Source organism: Zalophus californianus, chromosome 1, assembly GCF_009762305.2.
Source record: "Zalophus californianus isolate mZalCal1 chromosome 1, mZalCal1.pri.v2, whole genome shotgun sequence".
Classification (NCBI taxonomy): Eukaryota; Metazoa; Chordata; class Mammalia; order Carnivora; family Otariidae; genus Zalophus; species Zalophus californianus.
The window spans coordinates 177,983,328-178,002,338 of record NC_045595.1 but is presented as its reverse complement, the minus strand read 5'-3'; the positions used below and the strand labels follow the sequence as shown (position 1 = coordinate 178,002,338).

Below are 19,011 nucleotides of genomic sequence, written 5' to 3'. Positions count from 1 at the left end.
GGTATACAATCTCACAAAGACATTTTTGAAATGTAGGAGATGGGGCACCTGGGTGGCTCAGATGGTTAAGCGTCTGCCTTTGGCTTGGGTCATGATCCCGTGGTCCTGGGATCGAGTCCCGCATCGAGCCCCGCATCGGGTTCCCTGCTCTGCGGGAGGCCTGCTTCTCCCTCTCGCGCTCCCCCTGCTTGTGTTCTTTCTCTGGCTGTCTCTCTCTCTGTCAAATAAATAAAATCTTAAAAAAAAAAAAATGTAGGGGAAGGAGCTGGTGTTATATTTCACCTACATTACAAATTTCTTCAGGGCCAGCCCTGATCCCGATAATCAAGAATTGACTCTAATTATAAATCCTATCATAGACACAGCAAATGGTAACTGATTTTGATATGATGTTGCACAGTTAACTGGGTCACCTACTCGCAGTCACTGTGTAGGTTAATTGGAAACAAACCAATGGTAATCCCATTGGTTTCCTAGTCTGCTATGAGTGTCCAGAAAAACCTATTATCACATTCTAGAAAAGGGAAAGAGAGGTGAAATTTCTACAGGAGAATTATGATTCTCTGGGTCAGGAGCTGTGGGAGCCACTGTAAATCTGAAAGAGCCTTTTGTCATGGATCAGAAGCCAACAAAGGCCCTGGGCCAAGCTTTGAGTACACAGAGATTCTGCTCCAGGAGTCCGGAGCAGGATGGGTCGCTCACAGTGGCCATGGTGAACACCAGGATCTGGTCTCCAGGATTGTAACTGCTGAAGCTGCCAGTTTGGCACTGTCATGCTCTGATATCAGGAGGAGAAAGCCCTTCCAACCTTCCTGGCCTTGCAAGACCCACTGCCCGCCAGCTTTGCTTCTTCCCTGCCTTGGTCTGGCAGTTGCAATGGAACACAGGTCTCCAAAGTGCTTCCTGTCTCTATGGAAACTGGCAAGCAGCACCAGACTGATGGCCATGCTCCACAGTGGCTGGGCAGAGGGGTGGCACAGAAGGTGGAGACCAGGTGTTCTACGCTATAAGACAAGCTAAATCCGGAAGGGATAGAGTCAAAGGAAAATAAATTATATGTGGTAACCTAGGAAAACAGCACTGAAAGTTGTTCAGACAAACCTAAAAGCTAGAATGAAATCACGGGAAAATTGCTAGAGAATTCTAAATATTTGAAAGAACAGACGGACATTCCAAAAGTGGAAACGTTTTGCACTTAGTTATCAGTCTTAATTTTTCCTCCAATTTCCTTTCTCACATGATAGAGCATTTATTGTACTTCTCTTGAGAATTTTAAGCTTGCATTAATAGTATTTGTGCTTTCCAATCCAATAGGCTTTAGTATGCAATATGTGTTTCAGTACACACAACTACTGAGCCACAACTTTCACATTAGAAGGTTATTTGTTTAGAATGCCTTCAGTAATTTAGTGGAAGTAATAGCATGCTGTGTGTGCATTCAGATATATTTTTAGACTCTAAGCAACAAAAATGATCTTGAACTTTCTAAGATTCAGGTTCTTTGTATAAATCCCAAACCTGTTGATAGAACAGATGGGAGGGGGGAGGGAAACACAAAGCTGAGAAGAGTTGGGAGGGGGGAGAGCGAAAGAATAGTAAGCTACCTTTGTACTTCATTTAGAATTGAATTGCCTATTTCTGTCCATTTCTTATATTTAAGAACCTGTAACAATACTGTGTATCTACTGATACATTTGGCACCTGTGCTTTTCATTACCAAAATATGAGAACCTTAATGAGACCAGTATTTTGCATTTAAAATGGGGTTCTTGAGAGGACACAAAAATATTTAAAAACAAGTCAAAGCATTATATATGCCACTTGCTTCAGATGCCAGCGACTCTGTCGAATTAAACAATTTTGTAGACTTAGTTGACAGTTTTCACAAAGTATAAATATATTCCCAAAGGAAGAACCAAAATATGGGGCATTGTTTATCTCATGAGAAGTTTATGCTTTCTTATTGAAAAGCGAGATCTTAAATTCTCTTCACATCTTGTTTTTATTCGTTCCCCTTCATTGTTGTTAAGTCCACTTCTTCCTCTGAGAAAGTTGTGCTCATTTTCAGGAAGAAAAATAATGAGGGTCTTTGGTTCCTGTTAAACAGCCCACAAAAGTTGATCATGTACCCTGACCAACCACTGACTGTAACTCAGTCCCTCTCAGATGTGCAAAGACAGCCTCCGCCTGTCTGTCTAGATATATCTCAGGTGATTATTGCCCTGAGTAAGTAAGCACTCATGCACCGTGTGCACTGATCCACTGTTGTGGCCCACATTTAATCTTTAGTGCAGGAAGAGAGATGGAGAAAACCATTGCCTTCACTCATCATACATTCAGGAGATAGCCAGGCTTGAATGATGACGTTTCTGGAAGCAAAGCCATATTTTGGGATCAGTTTTCAAACATGCATTTTTGCCTGTCTGCTCTCTTTCCACAATACTGCTGGCTTCAAAGATCTCTCTTTGCCGCTTTGCTTATTGCTTCTCAGGTAATGGCACATCACAGCCTGTCAGCAAGGTCGAGGTGGCCATGATCTTAGAATTTGCTTCTTTATGTACTGTGTGACAGTGTGTTGGGTGCTTGGTGGTCAGTCAGTGAAAGTGTGCTTGAAATGTGGGAAGCAAGGACAGCTCTTAACTAACTGAGGTCAACAGGGGTCAAGACTCAGTTGCCCTGATTTTGAATTTGGTAATTCCTGATCCAGACAAGAAAAGGTTTGAGCCATTTTTCCCTAAGTATATGAGAAATAGAAACATTGAAGGAATAATGGCAGCTCCTCTCTCTGCTATTTAAAGACAGGGTCAGGAAAGCCATCTTTGCAGACTATTGAATAATTGTTCTTCATTAAAGTGTCTTTCACAGCAATAAATTAGCAAATTGTTTACATAAAACTACTGAAACTAGCCTAAATGGTTTTCAATCCCCGATGCTGGTTAGAAATAAACTTGGTAGCATAAGAAAACTATCAGTTCAACAGAGTAGAGGAAAAAGAGATCAATTTGAAGGACTTTTATTGGAAAAATGATGAGTGGGAGGAAAAAATGGCTCTTGGAAAATGATTTGAGGAAAAAGGGGAAAGGGGACTGAAGAGACTCAAAGTATGAAGAGAAGAACTTCAAAAATAGAGCTGTATTGCATTGCAAAGAGTTCACTGGTTTTCAGAAAAAAAAACTAAAACTTTATTTATGCTAAATATATAGGTAAGAGCCCCAACAGGAGACATCAAAGGTGGCTTTTCCAGTGGTGTGCTATGTAAATGATTAACAACTGCCTCTGTGGAGAAAAAAAAAAAAGAAAAAACACTGACTTGAACTGTTTGCCAGTCTCCATAGTGAAAAGACTCTCACTGAGGTCCATTTGAAGCTAGCAGGGTATGTCATTGAGCATAAAGTGAAAAGAGTTACATTCGGTTGGCTCTCGTGAGCTAGTATGAGCCAGCTCTAGCACATCACAGCTTTTACTTGAATTTCAAATGTTCCTTCACTTATTAAAAATAGATATAAAAATTTAAATGCATCTTTGAAAGGTTTAACTACAAACTCCATGCTTATTTTATAACCATTAGTCAGAATTAAATTCACTTTCTTTTCCAAGCAGTTTTTGGTTAAGCATGTGAGGTCTGAAGACTGAGTGGGAGGGTTCAGAACCTGGGTGCTGCACACAGCTGTGTGACTGTGGGCACATTATTTAAGCTCTCTTTGCATCCGTTCCCACATCTTTAAGGTAGAGATGACGACAAGGTTGGTATGAAAAGTAAATCACTGATAAGAGAAATGCACTTAGAATAGTGCCTAGAATATTGTGAATGCTCAGATAAGTTTAGCTGTAGTTTTCATATATTTACCATTGGCTTAGTGATTGTAGAAGATGCGATAACAGAGGAAGGGTACTATGAAAACGGCTGTTGGGGCACCTGGATGGCTCAGTCAGTTGAGCAGCTGACTCTTGGTTTCCACTCAGGTCATGATCTCAGGGTTGTGCAATCGAGCCCCACATCAGGCTCCATGTGCAGGGAGTCTGCTGGAGAGTCTCTCCCTCACCCTCTCCCTCTGCCCCTCCTGCCATTCTCTCTCTCTCAAAAATAAATAAATCTTTAAAGTGGATGTTGATGAAAGGGAAATTGGACCAGGAAAGGAAAGTAAAATATTTTCCATCTCAGCATCCTGTCCACCTAAGAGGGCTTAGGTAGGGCTTATTATACTCAATATTCAAGAAAAGTTGTCTTGTATGTTTTTCCCCTTCTGGAGCATAAATTTGGCAGTCTTTCTTTTTATGTCCCATTTCGGGTGCTGACAATGGTATTGGATGTGTCTGTTCTAGATTACATCCATTATACCTTACGTACACTCCTCATGATTTTCAATTAGAACTTAAAAAAAAGTCCTAAGATAATATACTAATAAGGATTTTATGATTTAAATTTTCCATATTTTTTTTCTTGGTAGAGAATTAGTCTCTCCTCCTGCCCCTCTATTTTGACCATGAACAAATGCAGCAGACTTGGTCATTCTCCTGTCACAGGTTCCCCTACAAGGCCAGCCACTGCTCTAAGAAGATGCCTTCATTTTGGACAATGAGCCCCCACTGGAAGCTCCAACTCTCAATACAGAATGTTAAGCAATATAACTGATTCAAAGATAAGTAAGATGATGTCATCACCTGCCCTTTAATTATCTTAAAAGCAACTCAAGGAGACTGATATTTATGCAAATAATTAAAGGGAATAAACACAAGGAGGGGAGGAGAAAATGATGGACATGGGCTGCCTGGAAAAGTAGCTAGCCTCTACGAGTCCAAATTGGAAGTTTTGTTTCCTTTACATTTGATCATACACTTGTTTGATTAAGAGTAACTCCTCTGAAATCTAGGATGGTGCTGAGCTTAGCCAAAGAAAGGATCCTTTTAAAGTAAGGCCTCAATTGATATGACCAATGCATTTCAGAAATCCTTATAGTGGGGTGGGGGGGAATAAAGAAAGAGTTATGTACCACACCTAGACTGCCTTCTCCCCTGCCTTCACACCCTCTCACAAAGTTTCCCAACTCTGCCGTCTCCTTAGCAAGTTTCTCTTCCTCTGTGCATCTTTCAAATGTTGATTCATATCAGGCAAAGCATGTAGTAAGTCCCCAAAATATTTGTTTAATGAATGCATTAAAAATGAATCATTAATTTGATAACATATTAATTTTGCTAATTGGGAAAATTAGTAACTTCTTTGGAAAGACTCTCTGAAATTGAATTAAATGACAACCTTGAGCCACAAAGAGTTAAAAGAGAAAAGGATTAGTTAACCTGATGCTCTCTCCAGGTTATAACCAGAAGTAAAGGGCAATTCAAAGCTTGAGAAGAAGTTTGTCTATAAAACTGGCTTTTGAATTGATTTTGGAAACCACATATCCTAAGGGTATTTAAGATTAGTAGATTCTCCACATGAGTTTGCTCTCTACTGGGAAAAACTAAATTATTTGACTGCGGGGATTTTAGGCTGCAAGTTCCAGGGAACTGAAGTCATAATACTTTAAAGTCAGAATCCACATGGGGAGAAGATGGAAGGAAGTTGTCCTAATCTCCTACCTGAAAGGACAAAGAATAGGTGTGCAAGCATATATAAAGTAACTGGCATGCAGAAGACCCTAACAAATATTACTTTCTTTCTTCTCTAGGCCAGTAAGGAAAGATTGAAATAATTGTCAAAATTAAGATCTGAATAGGATAGGATGTTTGATGGCGGTTGATATTGACATCCTCTCTTATTTGATTTTAATGCTACAACTGAAATTTACGAGGACGTAGCTCAGCTAGGTATGCAATTGAAAATTTCATTGTTAAAATGTTTACTCATTTATTTTTTTTGTTTCGTTGTCCAATTCACACTTAAGCAGATAGTGATCAAGTTACTATGACCCAGCAGCCTTTGTGGAAAACTAAGAATAAAATTTTGAACTTTCAGAACAAACCCCAAATGGTTCATTGACTTTGTTTCACCCTGGAAAATCACTTAAGCTCCTAGTGTCAGTTTACCCATCTGTGAAATGGGAAGGCTAATATTTTCTCATGGGGATGTTTTGAAAGTTATTTTGCAAATGTAGTGGATGAAATTGTTGCAAGCATCACTGCTCTTTTTCCACTTCTTTAAGGAAGCATACAATATTATTTATGGACCAGTTGATAGTCAAATGGTCACCCAGAATGAACTGTGTATTCTTATTAGCACTTGTGTGCTTTTTATTACTTATAGAATCCCTCCTCCCTCACATTGTCAAGTTCATGTGTTACATCAATACTTGGGAATCTGAGCAAAATATCTTAAAATCATTCTGAGCTTCGTATTTATGAACTGGTAATCTGATATCTCTGGTAATTACTCCTTCTTTCTGTTTTAGCTCACATTTTCTCTTATGTGATTTTTCTCCTCACCTCACTTCACAAGATTGATAGTTTTCCACGTTTCCCTGCTAGAGGTCACCTCTGAGCTGAAGGCAAAACACATCCCACTCTGGCTCCTGTTGACTTTTAAGTCAACTATCAAAGAATTTATTCCAGACATCTCCTAACCTCAATTTAAAAACTCCACCCTAAAGATTACAGGGAGATATCCTGGGGAGTTGCCATAGTGACTCTAAGAGGTGGGCATTGAGAAGACAAAGCTACTGATATCAGATTTTATACTTGATAGGCTTAATTATATAACATGGTCATGAACCTCTGAGCTTGTGTCATTTAGGTCTGGAAAGAAATTTTCCCCTTCAGGCTCTTCTGTCTCTTATGGTGCCAATCAGCAGGCTTCTTGGTAATAAGATCCTGTATGCCAATAGCTCCAGCATAACCTCAAGTGGTGCTTGTGGTAATGATAGAATCATTACAAAACTAAAGAAGAAAAGGGAAATATATTTCATGGGTGTGATTAAGTCATCATAATGTTCTTGCATATGTAAATTATCTTTGACTTAATGAACTACCTTGCTCACATAATAGTATTTTAACCTGGCTCTGGAAAGTCATTTTTTACCCATGTTGATAATTGTTACCAGAATTGGCAGAGCTCATCTCCAGATCATCTTGCTGAAGTGAAATTTATGTATTATGTTTCCATGTGCATGAATTTTGCTTTAGCTACTAGAAGTGTTCTTATTAAGTAAAGTTATTATATGAATTATTTTAATAAATTAGTATGATACTTAGGAAGATAGAATACTTGATTATACTCTAATGATATCCAATTTGACAAGGGCCATTTAAAATATATGTTTTTTATCTTGATTATAAAATAAATATATATTCATTGGAGAAAATCAGGAAACTAGAGAAAGGAACAAAGGAGAATATTATTTCTATCTCCTAGGTTAATCTCTTTAAGATTTTGATGGATATTCTACAAGATGAACACTTTTTGAAAAATACTTAACATTGTTTTCTCCAACACATTTCGTGTTTCTAAAAACAGCTACATCTACAAGAAGCTCTGGTAAAATGGGATTCTTTTTTTTTATTTCCTTTATCAGAAATTGAATCTAAAGTTCTAGTATCCATATTTCATAGACTTTATTCAGGATTATAAAAGCTACCAGGGAAGTATTTTATGTGGGTTCCTCTGCTGCTTTAGAGAGTTCAATTCAGCCAAAATTATTCCAGTGACTTATTTTGAAAGATGACTAGATCCACCCTATGTAATTAATGCAAGGCCAAATGAAATTAATGATAATCATGTTACTATTTGTATATAAATCTTCATGTGTGCCTGGAGGCAAAGAAGGTTTTCTGGAACACATAAGGAAGTATGAAGGAGTCTTAATGGTATGCAAAACTGTTGTCCCCTGATGAAGGAATTTCAATTATTTTTTTCTGTCTTTTGGTAATATATAGTGTTGTTGTTTGGTTGGTTGAATTTTTTTTTTTTTTTTTTTTTTTTAGTGAGAAGTTAAGTCCAATGTAGCTCTTGGGAAGTTAATCATTTTATAACTTTCATTTAATCAACATTTTCTTTAATCCCCTTTTAGGCAGCCAAGGGCAGTTTCCACTAACACAGAATGTAACGGTTGTTGAAGGTGGAACTGCGATTTTGACCTGCAGGGTTGATCAAAATGATAACACCTCCCTCCAGTGGTCAAATCCAGCTCAACAGACTCTGTACTTTGATGACAAGAAAGGTGAATACATTTTCTTTTAAATGTTTTAATCATATTCTGAAATATCCTAATTATAATGATTTTATTTTTCCGAGATGATTCAAATTATTCGTTTTGATTACCAAACTGCTGCTGCTTGTATTTAAACATGTTAAATATTAAATACTTTAGTTTGCAAGTCATAAACACTAAAGATAACCTATGTCAACTTTTTAATAAAATAAACAGCTTCAATTCTGTTTCAAAAATCATTTTATGCTTTCTCTTAACCATAATCTTCTCTCTAGATATTACATTCCTCATCCTTGTAATTGCCTTGTGTGTAGATTAACTATTTTTTCCTCACTTCAGGTAATATAATTTTTTTATTAACCTTAGCTTAAAAATTTAGAAGATGCATGATTTTGGAAAGTTTTATGATTTTATTCTTATGAATGGGCTTGAAAATAAGAATTGTAGAAACAATTCCCATAAAAAGTTTAAGTAACTCCATGGTTTCATAATAACGAACTGAAATTAAAAAGGTGTGTTTACTTCAAGTTGAGTTAGACTTCATTAATTAACTGGCTCCTAACTGGATGATAGATTCTGATTAAATTTTTTTTTAGAGAAGTGATGAAATTCATAATATATAATTCAAGCAAACAACTAAAAGTGTACACTGAATTTCCAAGTCTTCATCCATTATTATAAGCATTGGGAGGAAAAGTGAGTTCATGAACTATAATAAAAACATGGAGCTGTTGCTATAGAGAAATTTAAATTATATAGAATGTAAATATCTATTTATATATTAGCTATTTAACATGGTCTTAATATCCGGATTTCTTATGAATCTGTGTAGATAACAGTAAGATAATTTGAAATCAGTTCCATTTTAATGGTTAAAGTGTAGTTAAATTCGTCCAATAAATGTGCACATTTGCCCTAAAATAGCAATTCACTGTATTTTTTTTACCTTGATGTAGTTTTCCCTCTTTGATGTACTCTAGATTTAAAATGAAATTTGTTATTTATTTAAAATTTTAATATATAATGGAAGATTGATTAAAAAATTATTGACTCAACAAATAATTTTTGAGGTTTCCTTCATAAAAGGTATTAGAGTTGGTGAACAAACTGATAAAATCCCTGGCCTTCGAGGACAGAGAGTCTAATAGGGGACAGATGATAACAAAATATGAATATGAACAAAATATATTTTAGAGTACATTGGTAGGGGACAAGTGTTCTCTATCTCAATAGATAAAGAGACGCATAGATGGTTGATAAATACCTACAGAAAGAGAGGGAGAAAGAGAGAGAGGGAGGGAGGGAAGGAGAGAGAGATTTTAAGAAACTGGCTCAAGTGATTGTGGAGGCTAGCAAGTCTGAAATATGCAAAGCAGTCCAGCCTACTAGAGATCCAGGGAAAAGTCAGAATTGCAGCTCAAGTCTGAAGGCAGTCTGGAGACAAAATCCCTTCTTCCAGGGATCTCAAATGTTTTCTCTTAATGCTTCAGCTGATTGAACAAGGCCACAGCAGGGTAATCAGCTTTACTCAAAGTGTAATGACTTAAATTAATCTCATCTAAATATACCTTCACAGCAGCATCCAGACTGGCATTTGACCAAATATTGGGGTACTGTGGCCTAATTAATTGGTTGACATAAAAAGTTAAGTATCACAGAGGGTCAGGCTAGCATTTCTGTAGAATTGTATTAATTAGAAAGAGCTTTTATTTATTGTTTTATTTTGCCATTTGAAAGACAAGTGCAGCAGGTATCACTAAAGACCACATTGTTATAGAAGCATATGGGAGGGTGGGTTTAAAGGTCCCACAATTAAGTGAGATTTAAAGTTAGTATGGTGATTTAAACATTGTGACTGAAATATTGGCCAGACTTAAAGCCAATGTGGTGACTCCATATTTATGTTTTGATTAGAGTGTTGTGTAATCATTCATGTTTAACAGGGACTTTTAGTCATAGAGATTTCTTTTTTTTTTGGAGGGGGGTACTTTAAGAATATTTTAAAGAGTCTGAAAGTGAATTTTGAAACGTTCATCTGCTAAACACTCACTATAGCAGTATTAATGTAATTTTAATCCCTATTAGTATTATTGATTATGTAATGCTTCTGATTAAGGACTTTTTTATCCCATTTAGAAATTTTAAACATATTTTGTGAGACTATAAAATATCTCTTTGCAGTTTGAAAAAATATAAGAAATATCTAATGTGATATTTTAAAGCTTTTGTAAAAGAAAGGATATTCAAGAATAAAAATTTGATTTTTATGAATTAATTAATTACATTAAAATTTTATAAATATAACCCACATAAACTAGCTTGTATTTCAGGTATATTCAATAGGAATGAAAGTTATATTAGTAAAAATGAAGCTTGAAGACTACCTTTGGTTTCACTGGTACCTAGTAAAAAATATATCTAAGGTCTATCATGCTAATATCATGTAAGCTTTATATTTTGACTTTAAATTTACTAGTGCTTTTGCGGTAGTGAAGGCACATCTCCTATAAAAAAAAAATGTGCCAGTGTTTACTTTTCTTTGCTCCTTTATGGTGTTTGGAGGGGTTTGTTGTTGTTTTTTAAATCAAGTGATCTCTGTTGCTTTCTAAAGAATGAAGTCACATTGGGGTACCTGGGTGACTCAGTCCTTTGAGTTTCCTACTCTTGGTTTCAGCACAGGTCATGATCACAGACTCTACAGGGAGTCTGCTTGAGGTTTTACTCTCTCTCTCTTCATCTGTCTGCCCCCAATGCCCTCTCACTCTCGCTCTCTAAAATAAATAAATCAGTCTTATTTTTTTTAAAGAATGAAGTCCCATTAGTTTAAAAAAAAATACATAAGAGTCACACAAAGAGATTTAACAACCTCTTTTTGCTTTTAGTATTAACTGATTACAAGTATTTGTAAATAAATATTTAAACGTATATGCCCAAATACAAGGTGACATCAATTTTAAGGAAATTTCTCACTTTCCCAATAATGCAAAGCAAGAGAAAATGTTTTGGGGACACAGTCATTTAGAGATGTTCATGGACAATTAAATGTATAGTTTATACTATTTAATTTATTGATTTGAGTATATGTGTGTATTTAAACTAATACAAAAATATAAATATGTGTGTATTTAAACTGATACAAAAACAAACTAATACAAAAAATTTGTTTTTCACTTAGAGATACTGCTTTTCCATTCTGGCGTTTAATAAAATAATCTTGCTTAGAAGCACTATTTCAAAGTGTAGGATATACTACCAATGAGAAATTTATCCCAAGTAACAACTATGAATTTTTATGACAGCAGAACAATTTTTTGTTGTTCATTCATCCTGCAGGAGTCTAATAATGATCTCCACTATGTAACAACTGATCATACTGCTTTTTAAGAAGATCTTTGATCTTTGAGAGTCATGTTTACAGTGACATCTACAATTGTGAGGTCAAATCCTCAGGCACAAAAACAAAATCTATACGAAATGTCTTTACCTCCTCTTTCAGTGATTCCATAAGTATTCCTTTATAGAACATCTAAAACCAGAATCGATTCAGGGTGTTTCAAGCTAATGCGTCTTAGGATCCTGTTGAAAAAAACCAGCAACTTGTAATATAAGATTTGCAAAGACTTGAAAATTAAGTAGCCCCTCCTTTCTGAGGGATAATTATGGTGGGAAAAATCCATCATGTCATATTTGGGATATTTAGCAACATAATCCTTCATCTTACTGCTATAAAATAGCAATATCTTATCATATGAATCACTGTAGTATGCACTTGCTTTATTTCATTTTTTTCTTTACCAATTGTTATAACAGCGTAGAATTATGTTGAAGAAAGCTAGTGTGTGTGTGTGTGTGTGTGTATGTGTGTGTGTAGTATAGCCAGTTTCTGTTTTTGATATTAGACTGCTTCTAACTCTAACTCTATTATGGTTTCAATAGTCTGTTGCAACAGGGGCTCCTGAGTGGTGCAGTGGGTTAAGCGTCTGACTCTTGGTTTCTGGTCAGGTCATGATCTCTGGGTTGTGGGATCCAGTCCCAAGTCAGGCTCTGTGCTCAGGGAGGAGTCTCCTTGAGATTCTCTCTCTCCCTCTGCCCCTCCTCCTCAAATAAATAAATACATCTTTAAAAAAAATAGTCTGTTGCAACAGGATAACAGAAAGTTTTGAATTAAAAAAACCCTTTCATGAATGGCAATCTAACATGTCTATTCCCTCACAAGTCTTTGGTTCAGTTCCTATATGATGTCCTAGTGGAAGGGGTCCTTGACAGTGATATCTATCAAATGCAAGAGTTTGAAAATGAAAGCATTTTTTTGAAGATGCCACATTACTGTTTCCCTCCCACGTGGTCTTTTTGTCTGCCTTTACCTGCCTCGCCTCAATCCTAAGACTTATCTTGAGCAAACAAACGCACCATATTGTGCCAGAACCTAAGTGCAAAAGCTAAGCATGAGTTAGCATGACTGGAGTAACACACACATGCTGTGCAAATGACAACCGCTCAGGAGAACAATAGAGAAAACGAGTGATTGTCTGTATCACTGATTGCACCAGCTTCTGCAGGTGGCCGTTACCTTTAAATAAAGGCTCCATCCTTAACTCTGTTCTTATTTTGCCTCAGATTATGTTGCCTATTGTTTGCGGGAGCTTTCAAAACAGAATCTTTCAAGGGTACACAGTATCACAGTGTTTTAATTGTGTCTCAAATGATTTTAAAATGCAGCTGAGGTTGAAAACCTTTGGGTTAAGTGAGTCAATTTTCACGAGTTCTGCATCCCTAAGTTTAGGTTTTTGTACTGACATTGGTTATGGAGAAGGAAGGGAGAAAAGGAAGGAGAGCAAGTTGCTCAGAAGAATGGAACAGGTGCTTCTCATCAACATTGCCACTGTCACTCTGAGTCTCAAGACATATTCTGAGAGGTCTTCCATGCTAGCTGGAGACACAAGGTGGCTTCCCGCCTGTGAGGGTTGAACAAAGAACTCAGGATGGTGGCCCATTGGTCCAGTTGGAACTGGGAAAACCTTTCTTGTTTACTTGGAATTACTCACTAAAGAAAAGCATGCTGTGTCTTGTTTACTTGGAATTACTCATTAAAGAAAAGCATGCTGTGAGTGGGCAGTTGATGATCAGCTGAGGGAGAATTAAGCTGCAGCCCTTTCCTAGGAGTCTCGGTTAGGGAGGTTAAATGTGAATATTCAGGAACCTCTTCTCAAAAGGAGACAGGTGTCCCGCAGGGACTGGCTAAAGTGAAACTAATATTGTAAGATTTCTCATTCAGGTAACATAAAGAGGAAGGCAGTGAATTCAGCAATAAAAATCTGGGCTTTGGCTACCGTGAGCACACTTAATGTGATACGTAGCTTCCTTAAATGGAGAATTGATGGGTAATGAAGAAATCTGAATCCAGGTGTGGCCTCTGTGTTAGTTTTAACCAGAACGCTCCTGAGAACAAAAGTGTCTGGCACCAGGTCAGCTTAAGTATACCCCAAGTGGCCTCTGCCATTGATATCAGCAGCTGCCTTTTAGGTAAAGAGCCGCAGTTCCTTTCAAAATGTTGAAGACGTACATAGAGTAAGACAGAGGGATGCATTATAGTCAGCACTGCCCAAGAGAATTTTCCATGACAACGACAGTGTTTTGTATCTGTGCAGAACAAAATTCTGTAGCCAGTAGCCACATGTGAATATTTAAATTTAGGTTAAATAAAAATTAAATAAAATCAAAATTTAGTTTCTCAGTCACATTGGCCACATTTCAAGTACTCAATAGGCACATGTGGCTAGTGGTTACTATTTTGTCAAGCACAGTTCTAGATACTGATTCACTGTTTAGATCCCGTAATAGACCTTGTCCAATTCCAGCCTTAATTGGTAGAATATGTATTTTCCAACTGAGAAAACCCTAGGTCATTATAAATACATTTATTGAATATTAAATAAATGACGTTTTGCTGTTTAAGTTGCCTAGCTTTTTTTTAAGATTTTATTTATTTATTTGACAGAAAGAGAGAGAGCACAAGCAAGGGGATGGCAGGCAGAGGGAGAGGGAGAAGCAGGCTCCCTGTGGGGCAGAGAGCCCAACATGGGGCTCGATCCCTATGCCCCCTCTATTCCAAATGCTTACCTACTTCTATGTATAATAGATGTGGTGAGATTTGTGTTCAGTTGCAAAGTTTTAATGGTGACATTGTAGCATCGGAGACAGAAGTCAGATCTGACTTCTAGTCCTGCCTCTGACACCAGCTAGCCGAGTTAAAAAAGGAGGGGGGGGGGCGGTCATCAACACCTGACCAAATCAGAAGTTCCAGTGGTTGGATCACAATTACATTTTTAACAATTTCCCTATCTACTTTCTGTGCACCTGAAAACCAAAAATCATTAACCTATGGAGTAAATATTCAATTACAATTCCATTTCATTTCTGTATAGTTGCTGTATGAAGCCTTTTTCTATAACACTTAAAAACCTGCAAATCTAAATATAAAATAAAAATTAAGAGAATGACATTACAAGTTCTTATGGGTCAGAGGGACCTAGAATAGATATAACTGATTCACTTGTTATGCCTCTCTTCTCTTTCTTTTTACACAAATCTCACCACATCTGTTATAAATAGTAGTAGGTAAGCATTTGGAATAGAGGGGGTATTTGGAGACAGAGAAAATAGGGAGTAGAGTTTATTGAAACACCACAGGAATGCTGTGTGGCATTTGGCAATAGAAATAAAAAAATCAATTAGGTTATTGCATCTGTTTCTCTGCAGGTGTGGGAAAAAAACAATTGAAGCAGTACAGTTTGATCACTTAATGCTCAGGAAAAAACATTTCAATTCCTTCCTAGTATTGACAAAAAATACTTTGGACAAACATCTCCCAGGGTGCATAGCATATGCATTCAACAGACATATCTCTATGTGCTTGTATTTGTTTTTATATAAAAACCCAAAATACATAACTTTTGGGGACATTTCTCTTCGCAGTAGTTTTGCATTTTTGACTTATGTTTGAATGATTCTCAAATATTTCCTGGAAGGAAATTTCATTACTGGAGGAATGAAGATAAAATTTTATTAAGGGCATCACCAAAAATCACTGGTGTTAATTATCTAATTTTTCTGCCAATAATTTTACATTAATACAGGGGGCAGTGGGAGAGAAAGAACATGCATAAGGTGTCCTCGAACAAGGAGTGATAAAGAGAAGAAAAATGAGATGAACCTGAAATGAAGGTACACGTTTTCCTGGCTCCATGCCAACCAATGCCTACTGACAGTCTCCTTACCCGTGACTGGTTTCAATCAATGTGACAGACTTTAAAATATTAAAAAATTAACTCAGTAAGGCAGGTATTAAGGTGGCCAATATTACCCTTCCTTTTGCTTTCTTAATTTTTTAAATATTATGTATAAGTTACAATAAAGACATAGAATTAATGATAACAAGTTAAAGTTACAGAATACAATTTGTCAATAGCTTTCATGTTTATATTTTCTCATTGTATTCACAGCAACCCTGTACAGTAGGCAGACCCATTTTATATGTAAAGAAATCAAGGTGTGCAGATTTGAATAACTTGAGTAGTAAATGACAAAACAATGATGAGACTGAGTTTTCTTACAATGCGCCTAATTCACTTTATCCTGTATCATTTTACAGCGTTTTGGATTTTTGTTTGTTTGTTTGTTTGTTTTTCAATTTTCCTGTGAAAATTATCACTTCTTTTTGGTCTTTACTCCAAAGTCGCCTTCTCAGTAATAGATCTGAGTACACTTTATTTCACATTTCAACTCCATCATACTACAGTCATTTCATATGTGTCAGCAGATTTCCTAGTAAATGCGTGCATATTAAATGAGTATGAATCAAGTTACCATTAAAAAATTACACTCTTGAGTTAATAAAGATGAACACGCTATTTACAGATATATAGGCATAATTAAAGGAACTATTCAATGTGATGTAGCACCCAGGAGCTAGGAACAGTAGGAAACCATCCTACCCTCGTCCCTGAAAAGGGGACAAAAAGATCAAAAGCTACAATTGTGGGATGAATCTTCTGGTTAGAAGCTCTGACTGGTTGGGAAGGGGGTGCCTATGGAAATATGTCAGTTGACTTTCCTTTCCTCCTACCTTCTGATTTCCCGACAATACTTTCCATTGTCTGAGCCCAGATGGAAACCATAGGTTAAAGGATTCTGGGTAGTTTACTCTCCCAGGGCAAAGAGCAGGGGGGAAAAAATCTAGAAGGATAAGCAGAAAGTAACCAGCACAACTTACATGCATATACAAAATTTCTCCTTATCCAGTTATTTTCAGTGAAGATAATTTCTACGGAAAACCTTGCATCACTCTATGCTCACAATTACCTTCAGTAGAATTGTTTCTTTTGGGGAGAAATAAGTCACAACACTGTTTCTAAAACATGTTAATTTTTCAATGTTATATTCCTCAAATTTAATATATATATTAAACTGTGTACTAATAGATTTGTAAAGAAATAATTTCCTTTCACTTAATCTTCTAATGATAAACCCATTATGGGAAATTTTCATTAAGTGTCAGAAAAATCTTTAGTTATATATAATATACTTTCTCAATCTGTTATTTCAGTGTAGTTTAAGTCCAGCAACTTCACGAAATACATAGATAACCATATACACTATAAATTTTATTGGTTATATAATTTTATTGGTTATATATTAAGCTATGACATCATCAGGATTTGGAACTTTGACATTCAACACCACATATGTATGCCTGAATGTTTTCAGCAAATGTTAATTTTTGGATATTTTAGAATTCAGCATAATTTCCATACTTGATATTATATATTAGAGAAATTAAGTTTCACTAATATTACTACTTTTTTGATGTTTTTTATAATGCTTTTATTTAAAAATAGAAGTGAAACATAATACAAACAAATCAAGTAATGGTAGGTCTCTGAAAATGAGCAAGTTCCTGACTTGGTGCTCTTAGTTATTGCATATTGCTATTCACTAAACATTTTTTTTTTAGCAAAACCCTACAAAGAGAAAAATATTTGAAATATTTTATTGTACCATCTGATGATTAACTTTTGTGTTTATCCAGTCATTCATTGAATAAATATTTGCTAACTATCTAAAGTATGAGCTTGTTTCCAGTTATTGCAGTTCATTGATTTTTGAGTAGCCCTTTCCTAGTTGAATAGAGCTGCTTGAAAGAAAGCTTGTCCTAATTAAAATTAGATTCCCTTTATCTTCTAATTATATATGTTTCTGGGCATATATTTTATATGAGTATGTTGGTAAGATATACAGAGTCAGTACATAGTTAGCAATTGTTAAAATGATCTTAAACCACCTGAGGAAAAATGCTTTTTATCATGGCGGTAAAAGTGGATGATGGCTAGAGTCAGCCTACGTGGACAGTCAACACCATTGTGTCATCTCTTTTCATCTCCCAAAACAATTTAAAAAATGTAAACAATGACCGACCAGGTTTTGAGGAATTATCTTTTGTGATATTAAAGATCCTCAATTTGGAGAATTAATAGTCATTAAAAAAACAGATTTCACAAAGTAAATGTTAATCTACAAATGTCCAAGCAGATTTAGTATTTAAAAGATTTCCAGGTGACCATTTCAGTTCAATTCTGTGAAATTCTGCTGTGTCCCAGGAATTATGCTGGGCATTAGAACTACTAAAATAAACACAACATGAATTTTGACATCAAGTAGCAAGTTGTCATGTATCATCTATTTATAGGGATGGTAGATGATATAGGGGGAAAGTATTGGGTCAAGTATTTTATAGGTAAGTAAATGTAATCCTATTTATTTCATAGTAAGCCTCGTCATAGAGAATGTGACATGCCCAAATAACTGGTAAATATGTCTTCCATAAGCCTAGAAAAAAAATAATTTCACTTGAAATACACATGACTGAAAATATACTTTTTTGGATGAAATGAATTTATTTAAAGAAACAGTCATAAATAAACTATTATGTATTATTTGTCAAATATGTGAAGTAACAGTGTACTGCATGGGGACCTGATTTCCTGGTGACATACTGATATGGTCTCTATGTTGAATGGCCTTTTAATCAGGATCCCAACACAGACCATGGAGAATGTAAATATTCTAAAATTTTTAAAGTAAATTTCAAAATAGCATTGACATTATAGATCTCAGTAAGTATAAGAAAATCATAACAGTATCAAAATATGCTGTCCTTAATGTATACATTTAATCCTATTTTTAATAACATAATTTTGATTTATACTAATACATTCTATTTAGATGAAACATAGTGTTTAAAGTGTTGCAATTTAATTTTTAGTGTTTTGGCCCAGTCTGTGTTTTTCTTAATTTATAATAGAATTTGAGACAGTAATATCCCCACCAATAATGAATCTACATTGTAAAAATAGTGCTAAATTTTGAGTTTGAGACTGATGAAAACTTAGCCCTAGAACACTAATGTAAAGATTATTCTACTCAAAAACTTAGTCAACTGCATCTCTCTCTTCTAGTTTCAAAATCTCAGTGGGGAGAAATGGATTGGCTTACATTAGGTGCCTCTATTGTGCTTTGCAGTATAACTAGGGGTGTGGTCACTGAGCCACACAATCACTGTAATTTATATCTACTACATTCAGTAGATCTCACTTTCAATAGGTTCAGTGTGTAGAATCTATGTGGAATATTCTTTTCTCTCAAAAGAATATTTTTATGAAAATAACTTCAACATGAGGTACAAAACAAATAAGAAACCTCTATTTCAAATATAACTTAGATACCCCTAATTAGTATAGCCTCTTTTTAATCCCAATGATCTTTTTTATAAGTAAACTTGGAAGTATTGGTCTAAGTACCAAAAAGTAGAAAT

General features: G+C 35.6%; 1 protein-coding gene across 6 annotated transcripts in view; it reads left to right on the top strand.

Annotated features, from left to right (window-relative positions):
* The window catches only part of CADM2 (cell adhesion molecule 2), a 1,065,941-nt gene that overhangs the window by 808,635 nt on the left and 238,295 nt on the right, over window positions 1–19,011 (top strand). For all 6 annotated transcript variants that reach the window (XM_027585367.2, XM_027585371.2, XM_027585369.2 and 3 more), the window contains one exon: window positions 8,001–8,150. In XM_027585367.2, the coding sequence (XP_027441168.1) occupies window positions 8,001–8,150 (150 nt within the window). The remainder of the gene's footprint in view (window positions 1–8,000; window positions 8,151–19,011) is intronic.